The sequence below is a fragment of the Channa argus genome, chromosome 10 (genome assembly GCF_033026475.1).
Source record: "Channa argus isolate prfri chromosome 10, Channa argus male v1.0, whole genome shotgun sequence".
Taxonomy (NCBI): Eukaryota; Metazoa; Chordata; class Actinopteri; order Anabantiformes; family Channidae; genus Channa; species Channa argus.
Genome location: NC_090206.1, coordinates 22,180,424 through 22,204,147, shown reverse-complemented (window position 1 = coordinate 22,204,147; position 23,724 = coordinate 22,180,424). Strand labels below are relative to the sequence as shown.

The following is a 23,724-nucleotide window of genomic DNA, read 5'->3' as shown; positions in this document are numbered from 1 at the left end:
AAAACAGAAAGAAAAAGCTTCATCTTGTACTGAGTCTTAATGTTACCAACGCATCTTGGGAAGAATCATCAATAAGGCATTTCACTCAACTATTGCTTGATTCAAGACTGCTCTTGAAACAAGGGGATTCAAGATGGAAACAACCGTTTATAGAAATGTATGCAATCATGGCATCGTAAGGCGCTTTGGACATTCACATAATGTGGCATATGTTCAGTAGAAAGAAAAAAAAAAAAGCCCAATTTGAATTGGTGGATGTTTTGATGTTGAGGGGAAATATGTGTATTATAAGACTCTGTACAAGATCGTTTTTTTGTTGTTTTTTTTTTTAGCAAAGATAGATAGAGGTACACACAATTTATACATTAGTAGCTTCTAAGTTCTGCTGATGTTTACCACCCTGGTTGGCCTATTATCCATTCATACCAAAATAAAAAGGGACAAGAGGCAACATTTCTAATGTCACTGCTCACCATTTGTACTGATTCATAAAATATAGGATTCCCTGCTTAAAGGGGGCAGACTTTGATCTTCTCTACTGCTGCACTTTGTGACTTGCTTTAAGTTACCTCCTGTGCCTCTGCACTGACCAACATGTTGGCTCAGTTTTCAGTGGGTGTTGAATCACCTCTGTGCTTTTTGATATCGCTTGCAGGCCACTAACAAAACAGTATATGCTTTTGTTGCAACAGCGAGCCAAAGGATGATAAAAAGACCTTTGTGTAACCAGACAAGCTCCAAGGTGGGATGACAGGAAGATATGGTTCACTCATACCCTGGTATCCAAGATAAATGTCTGGTAACATCTGGTTGCATTGTGCTGAAAGTGCTATCTTTAGAAATGAACTTTGTTTTTGTGTGTGTACATAAAATGTACTCAGCGTGTGTGTGTGTGTGTGTGTGTGTGTGTGTGCGCATGTACACTGTGCATTTTGGTTCTCCAAACTCAGCTCCTCTTCTAGCTTTGATTCGAACTGACGTTTGATAAGCTCTCACATGGGACACATAAGATAATACTGGATTAAGAGTTCAAACACTCAACAACACATGGATTGTTTCAGTCCAGACAGAGAAGTGATGGGCTGACTTGGTTTCTCTTTTCGGCCCCCAGAGTGCAATCAGTCAAAGACAATAAAAGCAAAAAAAAAAAAAAAGTAGTGGGAAGTTGAAAATTAAGAGTCAAGTCAACCACGATTTCTCTGTCTTCCAACAACAGTCTGTTTTGTTGTTTTTACTTTGTTCTGTTTTTTTAGAAAGTAGAAAATGACAAAGTGCAGGTGAAGCTCAACCCATCATGATGCTGTTGTGTTATCAGGTGGGTTCGGGGTTTTGTCACTGGGGGCCGGTCTTGTTTTTAACAGCAACATCTATGTGGTTTTCTATGTGTATGTGGCCAGGCTGACGGCCTAGTGCCAGTTAGGTTTCTGCAGTCTTTTTCCAAAGTGCAGGGCATTTTGTCATTGTCTTTGACCTTGTCTCCATCTCTTCTTCTTCACAGTATTTTTTGCATGCAGGGTCATTAAACCCCCCATGATGCTTTAAGGCAGGGGAGGGCGACGAGCAGAAGAATCCACCGGTCAGGAGGGGGGGGGGGGGCCAAGTGGAAGCGGCAGGCACATACGTAACTGATGAGTCTTATTGGTGCGTCAGTGTCTTTATTCCTGCCCACCCCGAACCAGGAGGACTTCAAGTTACTGCAAAAGTACGTCCACTGTTGTCCCTCACACCGCGGACACCTGTTCATCTTCTGCAAAAACAAGAGGAACAAGTCAGAGGTCAGTGACGGCTTATGATAAATGTGGATTTGCCATGTAAAATCTAATTCTATCCAAGGTCAAAACGTGTGAAGGGAGTTTACTTTGGTGAAGGCAGAAAACTCAGGAAACCCGCTGCTGCTGAATAAATCTGTGCCCGAATCACGTATACTTTGCTGCCAAACATTTTCTTAAAGCCCGCCATCATTTTTCAGAACGATATACTGCTTTCCATTCATTTAAGTCCAAAGATCGACGGCTTTCGGCTTGTCCCTTCGGGGGTGGCCACAGAAGAACATGCTCCACACGTTGGTTTGGCATGATTTTCTTTTTTTTTTACCCCAGATACCCTCCCACTTTATCCCTTGGTGGATGGGCGGAGCCACACTTGGTTAAACAGAAACAGATTTGTAGTGGAGTTTTTAGCGGGTTTCAGTTTTTGAATTGCTCTAAACTGCCTTGTAAGAGTTTCCCATCTATTTCTATATTCCAGTCTCTGTCCCAGTCACAAACAAGTAGAAGCTAAGCGCACTGGCTACAAATAAACTGAACTGTCTCTAGTAACTGCGATGGAGCCGGTGGGCTGTAATCGTCAGAATTGGCTACCCAACAGCAACTTGTACTTTCAACTGCAAAATCCAGCACATTTTTGTTGGCGTCTTACTTACAGCATTCTTACCAATAAAATTCATGGTAAAATGTTGTAGTTTAAACATCTCAAACACATTTTGAGCGAGTAATTAGATTTTCATTTTGTATTGAAGTGAACACAGGTTCCCTGGTAGCGAGAAAAACCTGCTTGTTGGTAATATTTTCTATTTCTCAGCTTGTGCTTGTGTCGGATTTCAATAAAGGGTTTATCTACCACTGTAAGTAATGTCTTATTAGAGTGGTGGGAATAAAAATAGCCTTCATCACTAAATAACACAGTCACATCTAATCACATTTCTATTTTTCTTTGTTACCAGAAAAGCACAGTGATACAAAACCGATCCAGAGTCACTGTAGGCAAACCAGGTGTGTACTGATGCAGGAGAATGGAGGTGCAGGTTTGCAGGCATTGAGTTTGATTGCATGGGTGATAGGATCCTAACGGCACCGTGCCTGCTAATGGATGCTGCTCGGCACGGTGTGGGAGACAGTGAGGGACAAGAGCAGAATGTGTGGTGGCAGAGAAGTGGTGAGTTTCTGTTCTAATCAGTATGATTCATGCATGATGACATATTTTAGGTTAAAGGTGAGGGGGCCCACTACAAATGAACAATTCCCAGATCATAAATACTAAATTTCACCTGATAGAGAATTGTAATTTGGAGTGGGACCGAGCCTGCTGGTTGTTTGAAAGAATGGTCACTCTCAGTCCAAGTGAGTGTTCCTGTTCACATGCAGGTTCGTTGGAGTGGAGGGGGGAGAGGGCAACCTGATAAATTAGTTTTTACCTGCCTTGCGAAGAGGGGCCCTGCCTGATAACCCCTGTACACACACTCTCATGGTCTGGGAGTCTCAGATGTATGCTGTGCCACTGTCTTTGCCTTCCTCAGAGCGACTAGTTTGGGAGACAAGGACTCACCATCCTCTTCCTCCTCGGGCTCTTGGTCCTCAGCTGGCGAGCGAGTGCGGTGGAGGCCGCCCGCCCGCTGTTTGGCCCCCTGGTGGGCCTGATGGGAGTCGGGCGACTGGGTGACCATCCGCGAACGCTGCAGAGCCGTGGTGTAGTCTGGTGGCCGGCGGCCTGAGTGGGTCGCTGTGGACGTTGGAACAGACGGAGCCAGGTGCTGTCCTTCAGTGAGGTCAGAGATGGTCAGGGCTGTGTAGCCAGGGGGAGTCGGGGGAGGCTCACGGTAGCGGCCTTCTTTCCGAGCTGAAGGGAAACAAAAGAAGATGATGAAGGCACTTAAAAAATACCTTTTAAATACTCTGGACTGAAGATCTACTCTTTTGGAATTTTTTTATTAATGATGGTCAGATAGGTGACAGAAAATGAAAATAAAGATGATGAGAGAGAAGATATGAAACAAGCAACTTGAAATGGATCTGAGATGCTGTGATTACATTTAGCATTAAAATAATAAACACGTAATGCACCAGAACAGCCACAATTTACTGCTTAAGAAACAAAAGCATCATTCACTGTGATGCCATTTTTTGGCCTGATGAAGGTCACTTCTGCATTTATCCAGCTATCATGTTTGTTTCATACCAAGTTTAGATTAGTGCAAAAACAGGTTTTTGATCACAAGCAAAACAACAGGGATGTAAAAAGAACAACTTCTGTTTTATGGGATATTATGGACTATTGCTTTGGTGGCTACAGTGACCTTTTGAGTCTTATTGTCATTGTGAGGTTTCCAAGTAAAAAGAAGAGACTCTCAGTTAAAGAAGAAGTCCCTCACATTCACCATAAAAAAAAAACCCAAAACTTAAATAGGTTAAATAAATAGGTTTCTTTCTAAAGAAATGTGACCAACAAGGACTGTGAGATGCAGTCACTCACAAATGAGGCCTTTACCCCCAGTGGTGATTGGTGATGGAGATGGCCGGCCAAGCTGCTTGGCTTCCTCTGACCCGGTGGATGTGATGCTACTTGTTTCCGGGTCAGCGTTGACATCTTTCCCTCCTCTCCTCTTGATTGTGCCAGTGTCACCCTCAGAGTCCTCTCCCCAGTATGCAGCCGAGGATGACGAGGAGCTGGCAGATGCCCAGCTCCCTCTGGCCTGTGCTGCCCACAGGGCAGCAGGTCCACTTAACAAGGCCTCTGGTCCACCAGGAGGGAGCCCTCCAATGCCTCCGCCACCTCCAAAAGCTAGAGTCTCCCAGCTACGTCCCTGCTGCATAGTCTGGATGTTGTCATGGGAACCAGAGGAGCAGGAAGTCCAGGAGCCACGGCCGCTGTCTGCAGCATCGAGGGAAACTCGATCGCCCTGGTCCTGCGTCAGCTCCTCTGAACTGGGTGAGGAGAGAACAGTGGGGCAGCCGGCATAAATACCACGACAGTCCTGCATTGATGAATAAGACCTACGGTGGAAGAAAAAAGATTTTACTTTTAAAATCAGCCAAATAAAACACAACTTAAATTCACCTCATAATAAACACCAAATTAAGTTCTAGGTGCTCTTACCCGAGGCTGTACTGGTCCGGGTCAGTGGTGGCTCTTCGCTCCAGCCGCGGCCCACCGATGTGCGATTCCCCGACTCCTCCAGAGTGACGGACTCTTCGGTCCTCTTGGGCCATGTCAAAAGAAGAGTTGCTGACGAGGCTAGAGCGAGAGGAGATCTCACTGTGACTGGAGTCTGAGTAGGCATCTCCCATTCTGTTGTAACCTGAAGAGGAGGGGGAGCAGAAGGTAAGTTAGTGCACTGCCTATGAGAATGACAAATATTTTTGGCATTTCAATCATTAGAGAGGAAAGTCTGGTTCAACTTGTCATGTACTGTGACAAAAAATAAACCTGACAAACAAATCCAAATCACTTAAATCTTACTGGAGATATAGAATTAGAGACCATTTAAAAAAAGAAAAGGCCTACAGTAGAGCTCTAACATAGGCCTTTGCAGGATGAGGTCTCAGCCACGGTCCAAAGGTAACTTATGGTTAATCAACATTACCCTCTTCCGCTCTGTGTATGTTTTAGAGTCAGTAGAAATGAGGGGAGTTTTTTAAAACGTATACCTATAAAGATATGGAAGAAATATGACAAGAAGTCCTTTGAAGCTGCCTCTTCTGTGCACAAAGTCCAGTGCTCTACAGCTAAACCATACACTCCAGCAGGATGTTTAGCAAAAGGCATGAAGAAAAAGTTGTTTTATTCTTGTTGCATACTTTAAAATAGTTGTTTTGAATATTTGTGTTCACGATACCTGTATATTATAATATACTATTATGTAAAACATGCAGTACTTTTTTGGTAATGTAACACATTTCTAACTGAATCAGTTGTAACAGCAGTTCTAAAGTTCTAACTCTTAAAAATTATATTTCTTATATTACAAATACTAAAACGCCAGTGGTTCGTGGGGAAAGTAGGTCATAAGAATTTCCAAAGACCAAAAAGTGTTGATGAAACAAAAAACTAAAACTTAGAATCAAAAAAATCTTTTAGGCTAAGACGAGTCGTAAACAACGTGTAACGCATCTTAGTAGTTAGTACCTGGGCCGTTATAACTAGGAAGTTCTGATCATCAACAGATTGTTACCAGTTGACATTGAGCTGAAGTAGTTTTTAGAATACAACAAACACATGTTTCTGCCTCTGTGAGCTCCCAGCCTTTTGATCAAGGTCTAAAATAAGTTGACCCTTTTTCAGCACTAAAAACTCCGGTTTTCTTAATGGATTCAAAATGCAAACCATGGGATATAATGCAATACATATCAGAAACCACCAGATGGCATTTGTCACACATTGGGACGGAGAAGGAGCCTGGAGAGTGGTGTGGGTGGGAAGGAGATCATAGGCTTACCCTTCTTGGGTGAGCTCTGGGGGGACGTGGGAGGGGAGGAGAGCTGGGAGGAGGCGTTGGACATGGTGTCCTCTGGCTGCCTCCGGTGCCTTTCGCTCGCCTCCTCTGATAAAGACAGAATCTTCTTCAGAGACTGGGGAGAACTGGTGCCTGTGGGCATTTGCAAGAAGATGAGCAGAATTAGCGTGAGAAATGCTGCCATTCCCCAAGGCTGTTGGGATGCTAAGGTGCACTGTCTGGGATTTTTATTTATTTTTTTGGGAGGATTTTTTTGGGGGGATTTGCATGTTGCCAGACAGCCTCTAGGTGGCAGAACTGTCCCAAAGAAGCAGGGAATGGTTGGCTATGCTGTTGTCTGCAAATACTGCACTAGTGGCCTGTAGAAGAGCAGGTTAACAGTTGGTTCACAGGCTTGTTCTTGTTCAATTCACAACTGTCTGTACAAAAAAAACCCCAAAAAACAATGTATATTTTCTTTTACGGTGTGGTTATAATAATCACTTTTGGTAGCTCACAGAGACTTCAGCTTCACCACTGAACAACTCAGTTCACAAATTAACTCTACATAACTTAACACATCCACTGCACTTTTACATTTTGATGGATACATACATTTCTCAATAGGCGGAAAACATTCTGGTAGCACATGTACACATTCCAGTAACTTACCAAAAGGTGGCAGGTCCTTAATGGGCACTTTCTTTCGGGATGGGTACAGGGCCACAGCGGGGACCTGCAAGGCCTGGTTTCCTTTGGGCAACTGGCCCCTCTGTTGGTTGGCAGCTCTGGACACGACTGGGGAGGTATCCGGTCGTTTCCCACCGGCATTCTTGGGCACTGATGGGGGCAAAAAAAAAATAAAAAATAAAAAAACAGTTAAATATGCACATAAACAGTAACATGGAACAAGTGGCCGAATGCTTAAATTTTTAAACATGTCCCAAAGTGGTGGCCCTGTGTATAAAGTTGTTTCACAAACTCACGCGTACTAATGGAGGGTTCACACTGCAAAGAGTGTGTCTGTAGACTCTCCTCGTTTGTTTCCAGGCTGAGGTTGGACAGGTACTGTTTGACCTTCCTGGCCATCTGCGCGTCCTCGTAAAGCTTTTTGGCGTTCAGGAAGGAGCTGCGACGCACTCGCTTCTTGTGCCCGCCTGTCTGCGTGACGTCGAGCACGGCCGCATTGGCACTACCCTGGCTTAGAGACCTGATCGCGCACGGGCATCCACACAGACACATGCACATAACACAGAGATTTCCAGGTTCGGACATAGACAAACACACACAAATAGAAAAGGTATAGAAAGACTTAATGAGACTTTAAACGTGTAGTGAGCCTTCGTTTATGTGTAACTGTTTGAATAACGCTACTGGTCTATACTGCGAGCATGATATTCAAACGCAGACATGCAGAGAGCAGCTTTAGGAATTTCTCTGAACTCCAAAACATTCCAGACATTCCGAATAGCGGCGGGGGGTGGGGTGATGACAGGGTAGTATAGGGAAGGGTAGTCTACTTGTGTAACATTGTCATACTTCACATTTCTGTGGCCTGAGTCAGAGCTGGTAGTAGTAGTAGTTGTAAAGGCTTTTCTTGCACGTAGTGAGAGTTTGTTAATCAATGAGAACCCACATTTGTTCTTACTAGATTTTATTTCCACATAATGTTTTAAATTAAGTGATACTGAAATTTTACACATATTCTCAACATTGCACACAAGAAAAATGCTTTTAATCACCATGAGATTAAGTTCTCATTATTATAAGAAAACAGTCCCATTAGTATGAAATACAGAACTTGTAATTCCAGCGCATCGTTCTCATAATTAGAAGACTCTAAATCATATTTATGAGCAAGAATATTGCCCTTGCTTACTGGGAAAATGCAGTATTTCCCATCAAAATTATATCCTATGTAGCCACAAGAATGTAAAGCATGGGGAAAAAAAAAACCCCAACAACAATTTAATATGCACACTCTCTGCCTGTTTGGAGGTTTGATACATATAGATAAAACCTCAAAAACAGGTAAACTCTAAAACGGAGAATACAAGCATTCTGTTAGGCAACGTATCACAAAGGTCACATTTGCTATTCCAAGGTAAAATGCTGGATAATTAGGATATATTTATATGTAATAGCTATGTTTTCACATGGTAAGTAATTTTGTAGAATGTAAAAAAAAACAAAAAAAAAAAGTCCAGCATTAGTTAATGTTAGCATAGGTGACCTTTGTTTAATTTATGACCTACAGTATGGGTTGTGTCAGTCAGTGTTAGTGGGAGGATTAAAACTCAAACCAGTTATTGTTCAAAGAATAAAAAGAGGCAGGCAAATTGGCAGAAAAAAAAGGCTGTGATGCAGAGAGGGCAAAAGGTCGTAGGGTCACCAAACTTACCCTAAACTTCTCCATTTCTTCTTCCTAGAGAATGGGTGCCATTAACAGAGAAGTATGGAGGGCAAAAGGGGGGGGGGGGGGGGGGGGGGGATGAGTAAAGAGAAAAAGAGAGAAGGAGACAAAGCTTAGGACAGGAAAGACCACCAAGATCACCAAAGAGAAGCAATTCCACCACAGACCCACAAGAAAGGCAGCAGAGATGAACTCAAATGCTAACACTTCTCTAGGAAACTACATCATTAGACAAAGACACACTTTCACAGGAGCACGGTGCACATCTTGAGCCAACAATATGTGTAGGGAAACAGTTGCCAGAGGAAACAGCTGCTTGACAGAAAAGCGTGATGCAGAAATCTTGACTGAATCTATGTGAACTGGCTAACCCCAGAACGTTTGGTTAGTCAGTTGAGTGCTGATTGGTCCTACAGGGAGGGTGAAGGATTATTAATGATTACAAATCTGGTCTTAGCTCGAAATGTTTCTTTACCTGGTGCGGAACATGAGGGCTGGGTCCATGTTGACAGAGGCCATGCGCCCAACATGACGAATTTCTTTGGCAATCATCCTCAGCTTCTCAAAGTTGACTAGGCCGTCCACTTTAGAGTCATTGCCTAACAAATATGGAACGAAAGACAGTGAACACCAGTAGCTCACACACATCTGACACTGTTTAAAAAAATTACACAAAATAAATCAATGATAATGGCAAAGATGTGTCATTTCTTAGAAAACCATGAGTAAAGCTTTTCCAAAATATTGTGAATTAACTGGAGAGATAGCTAATAATGCCAGAAAAACATTTTAATGTAACTTAATGTAAAATAACAGTAGGTAGATATTGAGTCAATGGAAAAAAGCAAAGGAAAACAAACTAATCTAGTCTCACTAAACATGCAAGTAACATTAACTAACTAGTTAGCTTGATGGAGTAACCACAATACAGTGACGGACACGTCATTTGAAATGTTTTAAATTCTATTATATTTATTACTATGTATAGGAATAGTTGATTAAATGGATACAAAAAGATTTTTAGTATTTAAGGTCTAGATTTTCTGTGTAAACTAAACCATACAGAACAAACATACTACACAGTACAATCTTTAGTATTAGGACTTGTTTTCCTGCTTAAGGATACAGCATGTGTACTTACATTAACAAGAGTCATTTTACACTCTGAGATATTTAATCATTTGCTATGAAACTTTACATAAGATCACTTGCAGACATTTTTAAATAAAAACATAAATGGCAGCATCTACCTTCATGTAGGAAAGTGAGGTCCTTCTTGATGACAGGGAACAGGGGGATGATTGGTGGCTGGAGGTTCTGGTTGTTGAGAACATTCCTGTACTTGGCCATATTTCTTGATGGGTCGAAGAGGTCCTGCAGATCCCCAAACAGCTTCTCATATTTGCTGGGTAACTTCTCCCATGTTCCCCTCAGTCTGGACACTGGAGCCAGGTTCAGGCCACTGTGAGAAGAACCATATTTGCCATGAGAATGTGGAAATGATCCCAGTTAATCTTTAATTTGGCTTATTCATCACCTCATAATGAAGATAACATTTATATGATTACACAGTGATTAAGAAAAGTAGAACTGAACACATTAAAGATGACTACTCAGTGGTGCAAAGTCCGACACTGCGTACAATTTCTTACACACCTTATGATGGCGAACATGGAGTTGAAGTTCTTGCACTCGCGGCAGTGCAGAGCGATCTTGATGAAGTGCTTGATGGTCTTCATGCGCTTGAGCTGGTTGGGCTCCCGCGTAACCTCTGTGGCCACCCAAAAGGTCTCATGGTTAATAGCCTCCTCAAAACGCTTCAGGCTGGCTGATCCAGTCTTGGAGCGCAGCTTGAACAGGTCATCAATGTACTCGGTGGGCTCGATGGCACAGAAAAGTTCGAAGGACCGCATAGACAGCTGAGTGGCGACCTCTACTGTGCTTAGCTGTAACAGAGAGATCTGGCCTTCTCGAAGGAGGTCCTGGGCATCCTCATCTGAACATAAGGTTTCTGTCTCCATGTTGCTCTTTAGGTAGTATCTGATGACAGAATGAGTCACGTAAAATTGATTATTTTCACATCAGAGACATCACCAGCAGCGAGCACGGAAAACCAAAGTTGTCAGTACCTGCCGCTTAGCTGAATCCTGTCTGCTAGCTTAGAAAGCTGGTCTGGTAATCGCCTCTGTTTGATGACACCCTCTGGCGTGACAGACACCTCACACAGCGAATAAGCTTCGGCCGCTGCAGTCAGGGCAAATTCTCTGATAGCCTGGGCCACCACCTCCTTAGCTGTCGTGTCCTTCCCGATCATGATGTACCGGGACTGCTGGTCTGCTTTAAAGACTCGCAAGACCTGATCTGACATGTCTGTGGAGAACATGTGATGGCATTGAGGGGTTACTATTTAACATGGTGGAAATAAGAGCATTAAGATATCAATAGTCAAAAAACCCCCAAAGATTTCACTTTTGTTTTTTCTCTTTCAAAGGTTTGAGAGTGGATTAATAAAGAGCAAAAATAGTAAAAAGCATCTGAGAATTACCCAGAAAACAGATTAATTGTTTTGATCAGAAGCAGACCCCTGCAGATCATATGACCCCCAATCTCCACAGCAAAATCAAACACCCATATGACCAGAGAACACTGGAAGAGCAGCAGACAGTGCAATGCTGTTTGCCTTACTCAATTAGATTCCACAAGCAAGAACACAGAATAACCGAGTTTGTTCTAGAGTGCAGCAGTTGATGAATGAGTGTAAGGCAAAGACATGAGTGTGCTACAAGCGGCAGTATCACAGGGAGAAAAGATACTCACTTAGTATCACTGGGACTGCAACGACATAAACGACATGTGATGGAAAGAAGTTAATTAAATAAAACATAAATGGCAGCTTTATGTTTCTACCTTTGGCCCTAAGAAGTCACTAAATCAAAAAAGATTGTAGGTCTTGATGATGTGACTGTGGTGAAGATTAATAAGTCAAATGATTCATTAATGGATTCCGTACCATATCAATGTGCAGTATATCTCAATATCATGCTAGATAATATTCCATGTTTTTTAATCTACAACAGCCCCCTTAAATGGATACTAGGACGTGATAAACTGGCTTCATGGCCTAAAACCCCACTTTTCAGGATACCCATTATTAAAATCTCACATCCCATAAAAGCCTCTCTATAGTGAAAAAGCTTTAGACTTTTTAACAATCCCAAAATGGATGATATAATCAAGTGCCAAACTATTAGTGCCTAAGTTAGACATTTTATATTTCAACATGACATTTAAAAAACACACCAGGCTGGTTGTTGAAGTCAAGGATGCGGTGGTGAGACTGCAGAAGGTCTGGGTTTGACGACGACAGGTTCCCACTGACGGGTAGCGCCGGTGGGATCTGCTTGGACTGCTTCATCCCCACAATGCTGTCGTCCTGTGATTGGCCCACGCAAACATCACTATGGCAACAAGAGAGAGCGCGTGAGAGGGGTGAGACTGCAGTTCTTTCGAAAGAAGGCAGAGGGTGACAGCACGAGGGTGATGGCACAAAGTGGAATCTGCGGACAACTCTGGCTGTGCAGTACATATTACAAAGAAAATATAACTAGATGTTGTAATATTGACTGGCTGGTAATAGGAGAGGTTCACATCTGGTTTTGAGGAACAGAAATAACCTATTGATTACTTCCTCTGGTGGAACACAATTAAATTGATAATCTGAGTGACAAACCCACTTTCCTTGCTGTTAATAAATCTCAGCTCTTGGAATAGGCGAAAACTCTGCATCTCTAATCTCTCTTGTAAAACCAACCATGGACCAGAACGTCCGACTACACTGTTCACATGTCTTGTTTGGAAGAGGTCATTTAAGGACACACGAGGACCACAAAGAAATACACAACTTCAAAAAGACACAAAAGGACTTAAGAATGATGACCAGCTACCTTAATCTATCCAAAAGAAGCACAAAGAGACAATTTAAAAAAAAAAGAAAAGAAAATGACTAAACAATATGATAAAATGACCAAAGATTAAGCAATATAAAATCAGACTCAAAACAACCAGAAACTTCAGAGGGGCATTTTCTCATTTTCTCACAATCTGTCCATGCACACAGGTCAATAGAGCCTCTTACTTGTATGGTTTAGGAGGCAGTATGCTGGTGAGTGTCTTGTCAAAGATCTTCTTCAGCTTGTTGCGTCCGCCCACTGTGTTGGTCTTTGCTTTCTTGCTGACCTTTTCCAGGCCCATCACCTGCTCCACGTCCACTGCCAGATCAGGGATGGAGTAGCGACTGGCCTTCTTGATGTCTCCTATCTTTGGAAGGTGGGGCGCCCCGTTCTTTCGGTCATGTTCGTCCTCACCATCCAAATCATGGTCATGTTCTGGTCTGGTTAGCAGCTCTTTAAACACTGGTGGGGAGGTAGGAACATACAAAAGTTGGGTTTTATGATAAGCCGCAGTTTCAGTGGACAACGACTTGTAACTCTCTCTCTTTTTTTAAAACCATAGGTCCTTATTCTCTCAAGAAAAGATAATAAAAACCCTTTTTGTTTAGACATTTTACCTAAAAGATTAGTTTTCACAGTTATGGATAAGTGGGTGTTGTTCTTCAGAATCTCATTGGCTTTGCTGAGCTGGACATTCTCAAAGTTCTGCCCATTGACCTCCAAGATCTGAAGAGAGAAAACAGAAATCCATTAATTGATGCACAACCTACTCCCAATATATTACCTACTATAGAATTATTAAGAGCAACAGAAGTACAGTTGGATCTTTCTGGCAGCATACTCTTCCCCCCACTTCCAATGCTTTTAGAAGCCTTAAATAAAACCATTTTGTCGTCATTACTTTATTTTCTACTGAGTGAATCCAGGAACTGTATACACAGTGGGCAGGATTGTTGTTACAATGCCCACAAGATGTGCGTGGACAGTAGGAAATTGACAGAGACTTGACGTTGTCTTTATGCAAGACCCACTCCCTTTATCATCTATTCCTTTGTACTTTATTTTTTTACCTAATGTTACATTTTCCAACAACTTTGCACAGAACTTTTCAACTCAGCACAGTAGAAATACTGAGATAAGTGGATGTTCTCTAAATAAATCAAATATAAATCTGAAGCCAAATAATGTTATGGATGTGGTTAGGAATTCCAATGCTCCAAGCAATGACTTCTATGGAGTTCTTGTCTACCATGTTAGATCTGAACAAGTATTGAAAACTATGTAAAGAAGAAAAATGTCAATCTGAGCTGACCTGCACATTTTATTGTGGGAACGAACAGGCAGTAAACTTCAAACCTCTGGTATGTTGAACATCATGACTTTTAGGTCAACACAAGGTTTTGACCCTAACACAATCTTTTGTCTCTTTCTCGAAGGCTTGACATCTTCTAAAGAGGCAGGACATTTACATTTTAACACAAAGTGCTAACCAGCGTCTGCCACTTCCTTTTTAGTATAAGAGGAAGTCACCTTTGACTGTAATGTAAATAGAAGACCAAATATCTGTTGTTGGCTCACTATTGATTAGTGAGCTCTTGCTTAGAGTCCGCCAATGAAGGACTACTGTCGATGGCTCAGTGACAAAACAACAAAGTGATACCAAAGCTCAGTTGGCAACTAAAGCAGTTACAAAATGAATGGTGTAAGAGGTTATGAGAGAGTCAATGCTTCCAAGGATGTAAGTTTCTCTGCTTCCTTTTGAGGAAACAGCTGCAGGGGATGTTTCGAGTCAAGAAGGCTTAACTCGCATCCAGACGCTAAAGATGGTTTCAGGGATTATAAGTGACTTTGCCCAAAGCCCTGAGGACTGCAGAGTGTGAAAACGGCTGAGAAGTCAAGTTATGAGCAGAAAAGCAACACAAGGTGCCTGCAGCTGCTGGCAAGGTAAATTTACGCTTTTTAAAAACCATCTTAAGGCCAGTTAAAGTAAAATATAAAACTAATTACACAACAAAAATGAACTTCAAGAGTAAGAAGAGCTTTAATGGGCTTTGAAGGGCTTTAATGTGAAATCACTGTACAATTGCTGAATACAATTTTGACGCTGCTAAACCTGGGCTCTTTCCCCCTAAACTCCAGTTATAACATAAAATAATGTAAACAATCTATTACAAAACATTTCCCAATTACTGCACAATATGTAGTAACAGATAAGAACAGTGACAAAAAGGGATGTAATGGAGGATGGTGGATGAGTCTTTAAGTGAGACACCAAACCTGTCATGATAAAAGATAACGATCTCTTACCTGATCACCACGCTTAAGGCCAGCTTCTGCTGCCTTGCTCCCAGGCTCCACAGCATCAATGAAGATGCGGAAACCTTTCTCCTGCCCTCCAAGAAGGCTGAATGACAGCGGAGAGTCCCTGGACGGCTTGGTCAAAGTCACCAGTCGTGGCTTGGCTTTAGCAGCACATGCTATATTTAACAGTCTGAGGTGCCCACACATTTTCTTAAAAAAACAAACAAACAAACAAAAAAAAAACACAAAAACAAAACAACAATAAACAAAACTATTAAGTCAGAAAAGTTAAACATTTTAACCAAATACAGTTGTACTTGTCCAAAGTCTCTACTGATGACACTTGTTAAACTTACTTCTTTCTCCAGATTGTTTTCAAACTCTTCCAGAAAGTGAGTCATGGCAGGGTCGCCCTCAAAGTCATTAAAGTGATTGTTCACCCACAGCAAGACTACCCGTGTAACCTTGAAAATACATCAACAAAACAGGTCAACATTCAGTTTACCTACCCGTAATGTTCTACACATCCAAATCCAAAACATCAGGACATATCTACTGCACATTCCCATAGCTATTCATACAAATTCCTTTTAATTGTGTCCAAAAGCAGTTTAGCAGATTAGTCTTATGTCTCGTCAATACTTGAATAGTTTCATTATTTCATGCACGTAGTTGCATATGTGACTCCTTCTGCGCGTACCTTGTCCCTGAGACTTGGGTCGTGGAACCACTCCAGAAGCTTCTTTCCCACAACCATGGGGCTGGAGAGGAACGTCCTGTAGGTCAACAGGAAGTCCTCGATGAAGGTAGGATCCACCACTGAGTGTTCCTCCACTAGGTGCATGGTGAGACGCTCCGGTGTGCCCTGAGGTCACAGATAATGATGTGAAAAACTTTCATGGAAGATAATCGCTCTTCAAAATTTCATTTGAATATAAACATACAATACAACACGGTGTCGTACATACTGTTAATGGAGCTGACTGACCCGCCCTATTTTGTTCATGAAATTGAGAAAAATGTGCATCGACTGAATGTAGATTTGTCACCTTGATGACAATGTGTCCTTTTCTGGTGCCAGTGCGATCCAGTTCACGGTGCTCCTTCACCATGACAATCTCTCCTTCTTCCTCAACCTTCTGCATGTTCTTCTCCACCTGGTTGAGGATACAGCAGTAGTCCTGCTGGGCTATACACACAAACTGGACAAGACAGAGCAAAACAAGAGTTAAAGAACCACATTTCATACATTTAGAAACACCCCTACAAAGGATTTAATAAGTTGTAATTCTGAATTGTATATTTTAAACATGCATGTATTTTCTGGTACTGTGCTCCCTTGAATCCCCTCTAGGTTTTTGCCATCACTTCAAAGATAGAGCAGAGACTAACAGGGAGTAAACCGACTGAATCTCGAAAATAAATAGCAGATTTAGTGTTAGGTGAGTAAAAAGTTTAACAGCTAACTAGACAGAAATTCTGCCTAACAAGTGAAAAAACAACCCACTGATAAATGAAAAAAAAAGAATAAAAATATTTCAGTCTCTTTACTTTCACTGTTTAGTACATTAGTCCCAAAAAACATCAACGTGTGCTTTACATGAAATGGGCAATTCACAGAAAATATCCCAATTAATCGGAAGCAAGTCTCAGCATCATGAGTACAAAAAACTCCTGTTGCTGGTTTCTACATCATGAGACACCAGGACTTGTGCCCTGCATTTCACACTGAGATGCAGAGTAAATTGTCCTCTTAAACTTAGCAGTTGAAATGCTCTGCTAAAGCCACACAAAAGTGATTGATCCTACCTGGCAGTCATCAACCTTGGTCTTCATGATACCCTTCATGTATTCCTTTTCCATCGTTGGTGACACGCCAAAGCTGTTCCCCATACACAGGATCTCTGTCCTGGCATCAGGGTACGTCACTTCCACCGAACCGTTCAGAATCACTGACCAGGAGTCCAACTAGAACCGAAAACCCATTAACATAGTAGTTAAATGTTGAAAGAAGAAAATAGAAAACAAAAAAAGTACAAAAGGAGAAGGAAAAAGCACATTTTACAATAATAATAACTTTGTAGATCAGATTAAGTTCAGGCTGATAATATTCCCAGCAGCTGGTGTTCCTTAATGAGTCACAGTTATTTATCAAAAAGAACCATATGCAGTAACTACAAGGGGACTGCTGCACTAACAGATGGATTGTTACTTGCCTCAAAGGGATGGAGCAGTGGCATGGGATTATTAAAGCTGCCCAGCAGCACAAAACTTATCTATAATAATGGAGCCGCAAGTTCACTCAAGTCTTGTTACAAGCAACGTGTACACAATTGGACAAAAAACAACAATAATAATTCTTTTGATGATGAAGTAGAATAGGGGTGTTTTCAAGTATTCCTGAAAAGCTGACTCTTTGGAGAGTCACAGCTTTTACCCCAACAGCAACAATATGCTCAATGAACCTTGAATTCTCTATGACCAGACATTTACTAAAGTGACCAGGCCTTGGAGGCAAGTTCTGCTCTCTATTGTTGGAGTGCAAGACAGCACAAAAGGGAAAAAAAACAAATACATTGTCTTCACTGAAACTCATGCTATGTCTTGACTAGAGATTAAGCGATCCTGCTTTAGTAGCTAAAGGCACTCTTGAAAGACCCAGTGATAAGAGTCACTATTCAGGTTTAATAGAGCAGAAAAAAACATCAAATGGAAGAAGAAAGGTTCATTGGTGTGAGGAGTTGAGACTAAGGTTCAGCTCACAGAGAAACCCAGACCACTTCACTTTGTACACTTTTATTTGTCTTGTATTGTAAATCTTAAATGCATAAAACAGCAATTATCCATAATCCACATTGGCAGAGTGAATGCCATGTTTGTAAATGTCTTATCATCAAAACTGAAACACAAGTCAGGGCTTATAGTATGTGAGCTTGAATGTGGACCAACACACACCTCCTCTCCATCTTTTAGAACGATGGTCCCAGCGCGTTCAACCACAGCAAAAACCATGACGGCGCAGAGTTCCCTCCTCACTGACATGGTCATGTTGGCAAACGCTGGCAGTTGATGCATGAACTCCAGTAATTGCTCTGCGAGGGGGAAAAAGGAGAGATCGAGGAAGAAGTGGAGGAGGTTGAGGGGAAAAAAAGAGAAAACAGAGTGTTGACACTCAGAGGAGAGACAGCCAAGAAGGCACAAGTTGGAGGCTAAGCATCAAATGGATCATCACACAAAAGACGAATCATCATTTGAAAAAAATAAAGCCGAATATGAATTCCATTGATACAAACTAAGAAGGCGAGCCTGTGCTTAAACCAGTTATCTCCGTGTGACTTGAAGAGCTTAAGGGCACTAATCTGAACTTGAAAGTGCATTTTGTCAACCATAATCAAATATAAAATATTAAATTATATTTAGGCGTCATGTTTTTCAGAGCAAGATTAAACCAGGACACATCAAATCTGTATCTGGAAGGCTAGATGTAAGCTGCACGGTGTCATTAAGGAAAATTCTACGCATAACCTTGATGTCAGGACATTCTGTATCAAACTATACTGGGGTCCAACGTAGGACAGTGCACTGGAAGCACTGAAAGTTTGATGTGCTGGGAGAGGTGAGGCGAGAGGATGGGCCAGATTGACCTAAAAAAGCCTGCCGACAGGGAGGAAAGTACAACAGTGGGATAACTGAACGGAGGGAGGGGGGAGGTGCACTCGTTCTTACTGTGTCTACAATCAGTGCATCATCCCCTCCCAGTCCACAGCCGCATCTGCAAGTTCAGAGTATGCGTTTACTTCTTTTTAAAAGAAAAAAAAAAAAAACATTACGCTCGTTATCACTGGAGATGAGTCATAGTTTTAAGCGACATGATACTGCTCGTGTGCTGTGGCTCTGAGAGTTACTTGAGTGGCCACATTGTAAATGAGAACAGGAAGACAAAAAGGGCAAATTTACTGTGACTTAAATAAGTAAGGAGGAAGTGGCTTTTATACAGCGCTGATCTCATCCAAAATTGGGACAAGAAGAACAATACCGTTTTACTTTCACATGCTCAGGTTTACAGAAAAAAAGACATGAAGTATTTAACTAAAATAATAATCACTGTATTGACCAAACAGCAAATGTGCTTTTCATACACTGTTTCAAGACGGAATTGCAAACAAAAAGAGACAATAAAAGCTATGACCAGGATCTCACCAATGTCATCGTCAGTTCTGTCCATGGGGTCCTTCTCCAGACAGTCCCGCACGATGTCCCGGCTCATGAGGGGGTCAGACGCTCGCTCAATGTCCTCCTCATCGTCGTCCTCCTCAGAATCAACGGCGGTCTCTGGCAGGCCACTCAGGTCCATGTCACCTGATTCGTTCTCGGTGGCCTACAAAGATTAAACAGATCGGAAATTAGTCAGCGATTTGTGATGAGCACGAGGAGGGATTTGTTGTCGTCGCCCAATAGCAGCAAAATACAGCTTGAGGTCTCATAACGTGGAGGTTAGAGATTGGATTTTTGCAGAAACCAGCGTGTCCATCTCATGCCACATTTTTCACCAAGACACCAAATCACCCACATGCACGCTCATTATGAACGCTGGTAACCGCTGAGCAAAGTCATTCGTAAACAGCCAGGTAAAAAAATCAGCGCGATGAGGATACACGGGTGCAGGTTCCATAACATGTACACATCACAGAAGTCAATTTACCGCACAAACATTTGCTGTAACACAGCATTTCCAACAAAAAGCGAACCAACAAAAAGCGAACAGTGGAACTGCAGTGCAGATTTGACCCATTTCATGAAATGGATTAGAGGTATTCAGTACAGTACGAGAAAGACAGGCGTCAACACTGCATACCAAACAGTCTGCTAATTAACTTCCAACTTTTTTCTCCCCTCAGCAAACTCCACCGCCTTCCTCAGATCCTGTTCTTTGAAAGCACAAGATGAAATGTGTGTGGAGCTGAAGAGTGAAAGTAATGCAATTACTTGTGCATGAGTGATGCGAACACAGTTCCTCTGCTATCATCAAAGAAACTATTTCTATAAATGACAGAGATGCCACACTGTCTGGTTCAAGCTAACACGACATGAAGCCTTCTTACAGAATAAACCAAAGTAGTTGGAAAAATTGAGCACATGGAATACAAGCCCTGCTACCCCCTAACAACAAAACCCTCTCACCTCAATATGGTGCCCGACAGAAAGAGCATAAAAAGTGGCCTTTGCAAACTGCCCGCAAAATCCCAGAGCCAGACGCATCTTCACCTTCGAGATTGTCAGTCTGCTTTTAATTTTTCAGGGCTCAAAGTCTCTGTTCCCAGTCCCTCACCAAAACCCTATGTCATACCTCTTCAAACGTCATGTGCGAAAGGCTCATTAATGATTTAGGCCAGTGTCTGAGTGGCCATTTGGCCGTCACCAGCAACACACACGGCGTGATGGGTGTAACTGGGACAGTCGCAAAGACGCTGTGAGCTTATGTGTGATGTCTTTTGACAGTGGAGAGCAGAAACAGTATACAGTAGAAAAATATTAAAAAATAAAAAAAATCCTATTTCATGTAATGTTCCAAAAGAATTATAAAGTAGATCCATTACAATAGTAGTACATAAAATCCACAACTGAAAAGCATGTTGTAAGCACAGAAAGTTGCACATTTATTGCCCAAATTAAACATAAGGACTTTTTTGCGACTGGTATAACATCAGCAGACAATATATAAGGTGAAAAACACAAATCAGCACAAGAAAAGTCGGGATGCACAATCCTTTGAGACTGATTTTTGCAACACAGGGAAAAACACTCGACACGACACTTGGAGGAACCTTAAATCTGCTGCATGCTGCATTTAAATACAGGGTACAAAGCCACAGCCTTTGTATTTCTAAAAAGGTTTTTTTAATGTCACGTATGCATCACAAAACCCTATATGTGCTGTAAGCATTAAGAGTCAGTGGGCAAGTCAGGTGTGGTTAATATTTCATCAGGGCTATTCTTGGATCAATGCATTCCCCATCCTTCTGAAGGACCAATTTCATGATTTATTCAGACACAAAACAGTGCACCATGTTGTTGGTGACGTGAGAACGATGGTGGACTCTTACAAGGAAGTTTGAGTTTTGGAAACCATTAAAGGATGGGATATTAGCTCTGCTGCTTAGACCAGTGGCTAAAGCATTCAGTGCTTCTCATCTCAAATCTGTAGCCCTGTCTGTGCAGCAACACTTCATCTCAGTGTCAGTGTAATGTTGAAAAATCTAATGTATGCTGAAATTAAAGATAAATAATACCAATTTGCTTTGTGCTATTAAAAATCCTGTTGTCTCAAGAGTAAACAATAAGGCCTCCTGTAATCCATTTACTTAACCCCTACCCCCCAATGAGGATCACAAACACAGCCGGTGAACCACTGGCAGGGTGCAAATTTAGCTAATGATAAAAAAGCAATGTTGCATAAAACAAACACTTTAAGGAGTCATGCTGGTTTCCCTAGGATAGCGATAGAGATTCATTGTCATAATATCCTTTATTTTTTATTTTCAATCCTGACAGTAGGTGGTTCACAATTTAAAATGGGTTGACACCAGTTGTTTAACCCTGCAGACAGGTAAAAGACCCCCTATCTTCTTTGTTTACTACTCACTCAATCCTCATTATGCCGGTGAAGCAGTGGCTACCCCAAGTGGTCTAAAGATAAATCTGAGGGGTTAGGAGATGATTAAGAAAAGAGAAAGGCAGAAACAACATTTTCGTGTGTTTTGAGACATCCATTTGTTCTAAATAGCTTAGTATGTATTCTCTAAGACGCTTAATCAAGTACAGCAAGACAAAAACTGAAAATGTCATTTGGGCATGTCCAAGCCATTGTATGCAAACAGTGTCAAGGGGTTTACACAAGAGACTGCATCGAACTACTCACAAGTTTGGCATGTATACTGTGGTTGAATTATACTTGGGTTGTAACTGACAATAAGTATTTCCTCAAATATTGAAGAAAAAAAAAAAAAGATCGAAACACCAATCATATTTGGTTTATGAACATTAAAGACAAAGAAAAGCAGGAAATCCTCAAATATGAAACAATCAAACCAGGAACTGCTTCACAACACACTCAAAAACTAAAAAAATGAAAACTCTACCTCCTGCTGCACATTGGCATTAAGCGATTATTTAAGTTCTAAATTGGACAGCAGTAGGACAAGTAAATGTAGTGTTCACACACAGGGGCCCTATAGAGTTGAAGGTGTTGATCTAGCAGAGAAAATGGAAGAATTGAAAACAGGGCAGTATTCAGAGAGACAGAGAGACAGAGAGACAGAGAGAAAGAGAAAGAGAAAGAGAGAGAGAGAGAGAGAGAGAGAGAGAGAGAGAGAGAGAGAGAGAGAGAGAGAGAGAGAGAGAGAGAGAGAGAGAGAGAGAGAGAGAGAGAGAGACAGACAGAGAGACAGACAGAGAGACAGAGATAGAGAGACAGAGAGAGACACTGGCTAGCAGATGGTTGTAAGACCTGGATCACAGACTGAGGACAGTAGAGCCTGTTCAACCTGCCCCAGCCAGCCACACCATGGCCAAACATACTCTCACACACTGCTGTATGATAACACACAACACTGGGACGTCACAAGGCATCACAATGATTTAATATTTGTATTCAAACAATTCAATGCAATACTCCTGCGTAAAGCACACACACACACACACACACACACACACACACACACACACACACACAGTCATGCAATTAGCCAGGAAGTTACCTATACAAAACAAAATGAGTGTGACCGATGCTCCTGATCACTAGCACGCTCACAAACAAACACACACAATGCACACACGAACAGGCGCACAGCAGGTGACAGTATTTGGAGCCAACGGGGTGGGTGCGCTATGCTAAGAGGATTAGTTGCAGTGTTTGAGGCACATCCACAGTCAGAAGATTTTCTGTATGTGTGATCTTCAGCTAAATTGTGTTTGATTTACCTCTGGTGTGGGTAAGATTGCTAGTGTGGTTCACAATTCTTTGTTTATTCTTACTTTCAGTATGTTATTTTCTCATTATGTCGGTCACGCTCTATCAATAAAATTTATTTAGTCGAATTTTGCCGAGACAAATTGCGTTTAAGGCTCCCCATCATATAATATTTGCATGCCATCCCTCCCTTGAGTTCTGTACTTGTGCTTTGAGGCGATGAGGCAGAGCTGGAGTCAGGATGTAGGCTGGACCACCTGCTCGCACCCACCAAGCATGCCTGCTCATCTCCTGCTAAGCAGTGACAGTGTGCTATTAGTGTCTTACAGCCTATTTGGCTGCCGAGTTTTCCTTTCTTACCCTACTTAATGAGACTAACTCGCCCTTCCACTGCTTTATTTGTCATTTAACCAAAGTGTGTGTTACCAAATGGAAATAAGATCCATTTAATATACACAGATGTATCATCACATTTGGTAAGAAACATAACAGCATGACAGTTTGTTTTTCACTATGTATGAGCGAGTTATTTACTATTACTTTGTAACACAATAAACCTTTATTATCAAAGCACGTTTCAATTTCAAATCATTCACTTTCCTCATGAAGTTACATCCGCTACATACTCTGTTATCTCAGGTAAAACCACACTTACTACTGTATTAAATAATAGGCCAACGCAAACCAAGTCTTCCTGGGCCCCTTCAAATGAATAGTTTGATGTTTTGAGAATATGCTTATTCCCTTTTTTAGATTATTATCATATCTGCACAGCAAATGTGAAGTGAACCCAGGCGATAATTTGCTTAGTTAAGAAAAGAGACTGGTGATGACAGGTAGCTTGACTCTGTCCGAAGGTAACAAAATATACAAAATAGCAGCT

At 41.7% G+C, this 23,724-nt stretch overlaps 1 protein-coding gene across 16 annotated transcripts in view; it reads right to left on the bottom strand.

Moving 5' to 3' along the window:
* Positions 1 to 1,607: 1,607 nt before the first annotated feature.
* Positions 1,608 to 23,724, bottom strand: part of rapgef2b (Rap guanine nucleotide exchange factor 2b) — a 93,336-nt gene continuing 71,219 nt past the window's right edge. For 7 of the 16 annotated variants that reach the window (XM_067517998.1, XM_067518003.1, XM_067518009.1 and 4 more), the window contains 23 exons: positions 19,073 to 19,250; positions 17,828 to 17,964; positions 16,682 to 16,840; positions 15,922 to 16,074; positions 15,573 to 15,737; positions 15,229 to 15,336; positions 14,879 to 15,082; positions 13,189 to 13,297; positions 12,757 to 13,033; positions 11,922 to 12,079; positions 11,439 to 11,453; positions 10,751 to 10,991; positions 10,278 to 10,661; positions 9,872 to 10,083; positions 9,097 to 9,220; positions 8,610 to 8,633; positions 7,195 to 7,418; positions 6,881 to 7,048; positions 6,212 to 6,361; positions 4,873 to 5,074; positions 4,249 to 4,769; positions 3,194 to 3,615; positions 1,610 to 1,747 (listed from right to left, as the gene is read on the bottom strand). In XM_067517998.1, coding sequence (XP_067374099.1) covers positions 3,242 to 3,615; positions 4,249 to 4,769; positions 4,873 to 5,074; positions 6,212 to 6,361; positions 6,881 to 7,048; positions 7,195 to 7,418; positions 8,610 to 8,633; positions 9,097 to 9,220; positions 9,872 to 10,083; positions 10,278 to 10,661; positions 10,751 to 10,991; positions 11,439 to 11,453; positions 11,922 to 12,079; positions 12,757 to 13,033; positions 13,189 to 13,297; positions 14,879 to 15,082; positions 15,229 to 15,336; positions 15,573 to 15,737; positions 15,922 to 16,074; positions 16,682 to 16,840; positions 17,828 to 17,964; positions 19,073 to 19,250 — 4,287 coding nt within the window. In that variant the 3' untranslated portion in view covers positions 1,610 to 1,747; positions 3,194 to 3,241. Of the gene's footprint in view, positions 1,748 to 3,193; positions 3,616 to 4,248; positions 4,770 to 4,872; positions 5,075 to 6,211; positions 6,362 to 6,880; positions 7,049 to 7,194; positions 7,419 to 8,609; positions 8,634 to 9,096; positions 9,221 to 9,871; positions 10,084 to 10,277; positions 10,662 to 10,750; positions 10,992 to 11,438; positions 11,454 to 11,921; positions 12,080 to 12,756; positions 13,034 to 13,188; positions 13,298 to 14,878; positions 15,083 to 15,228; positions 15,337 to 15,572; positions 15,738 to 15,921; positions 16,075 to 16,681; positions 16,841 to 17,827; positions 17,965 to 19,072; positions 19,251 to 23,724 lie in introns of all 16 variants that reach the window. The other 9 variants (XM_067518001.1, XM_067518005.1, XM_067518013.1 and 6 more) reach the window with 6 other exon arrangements.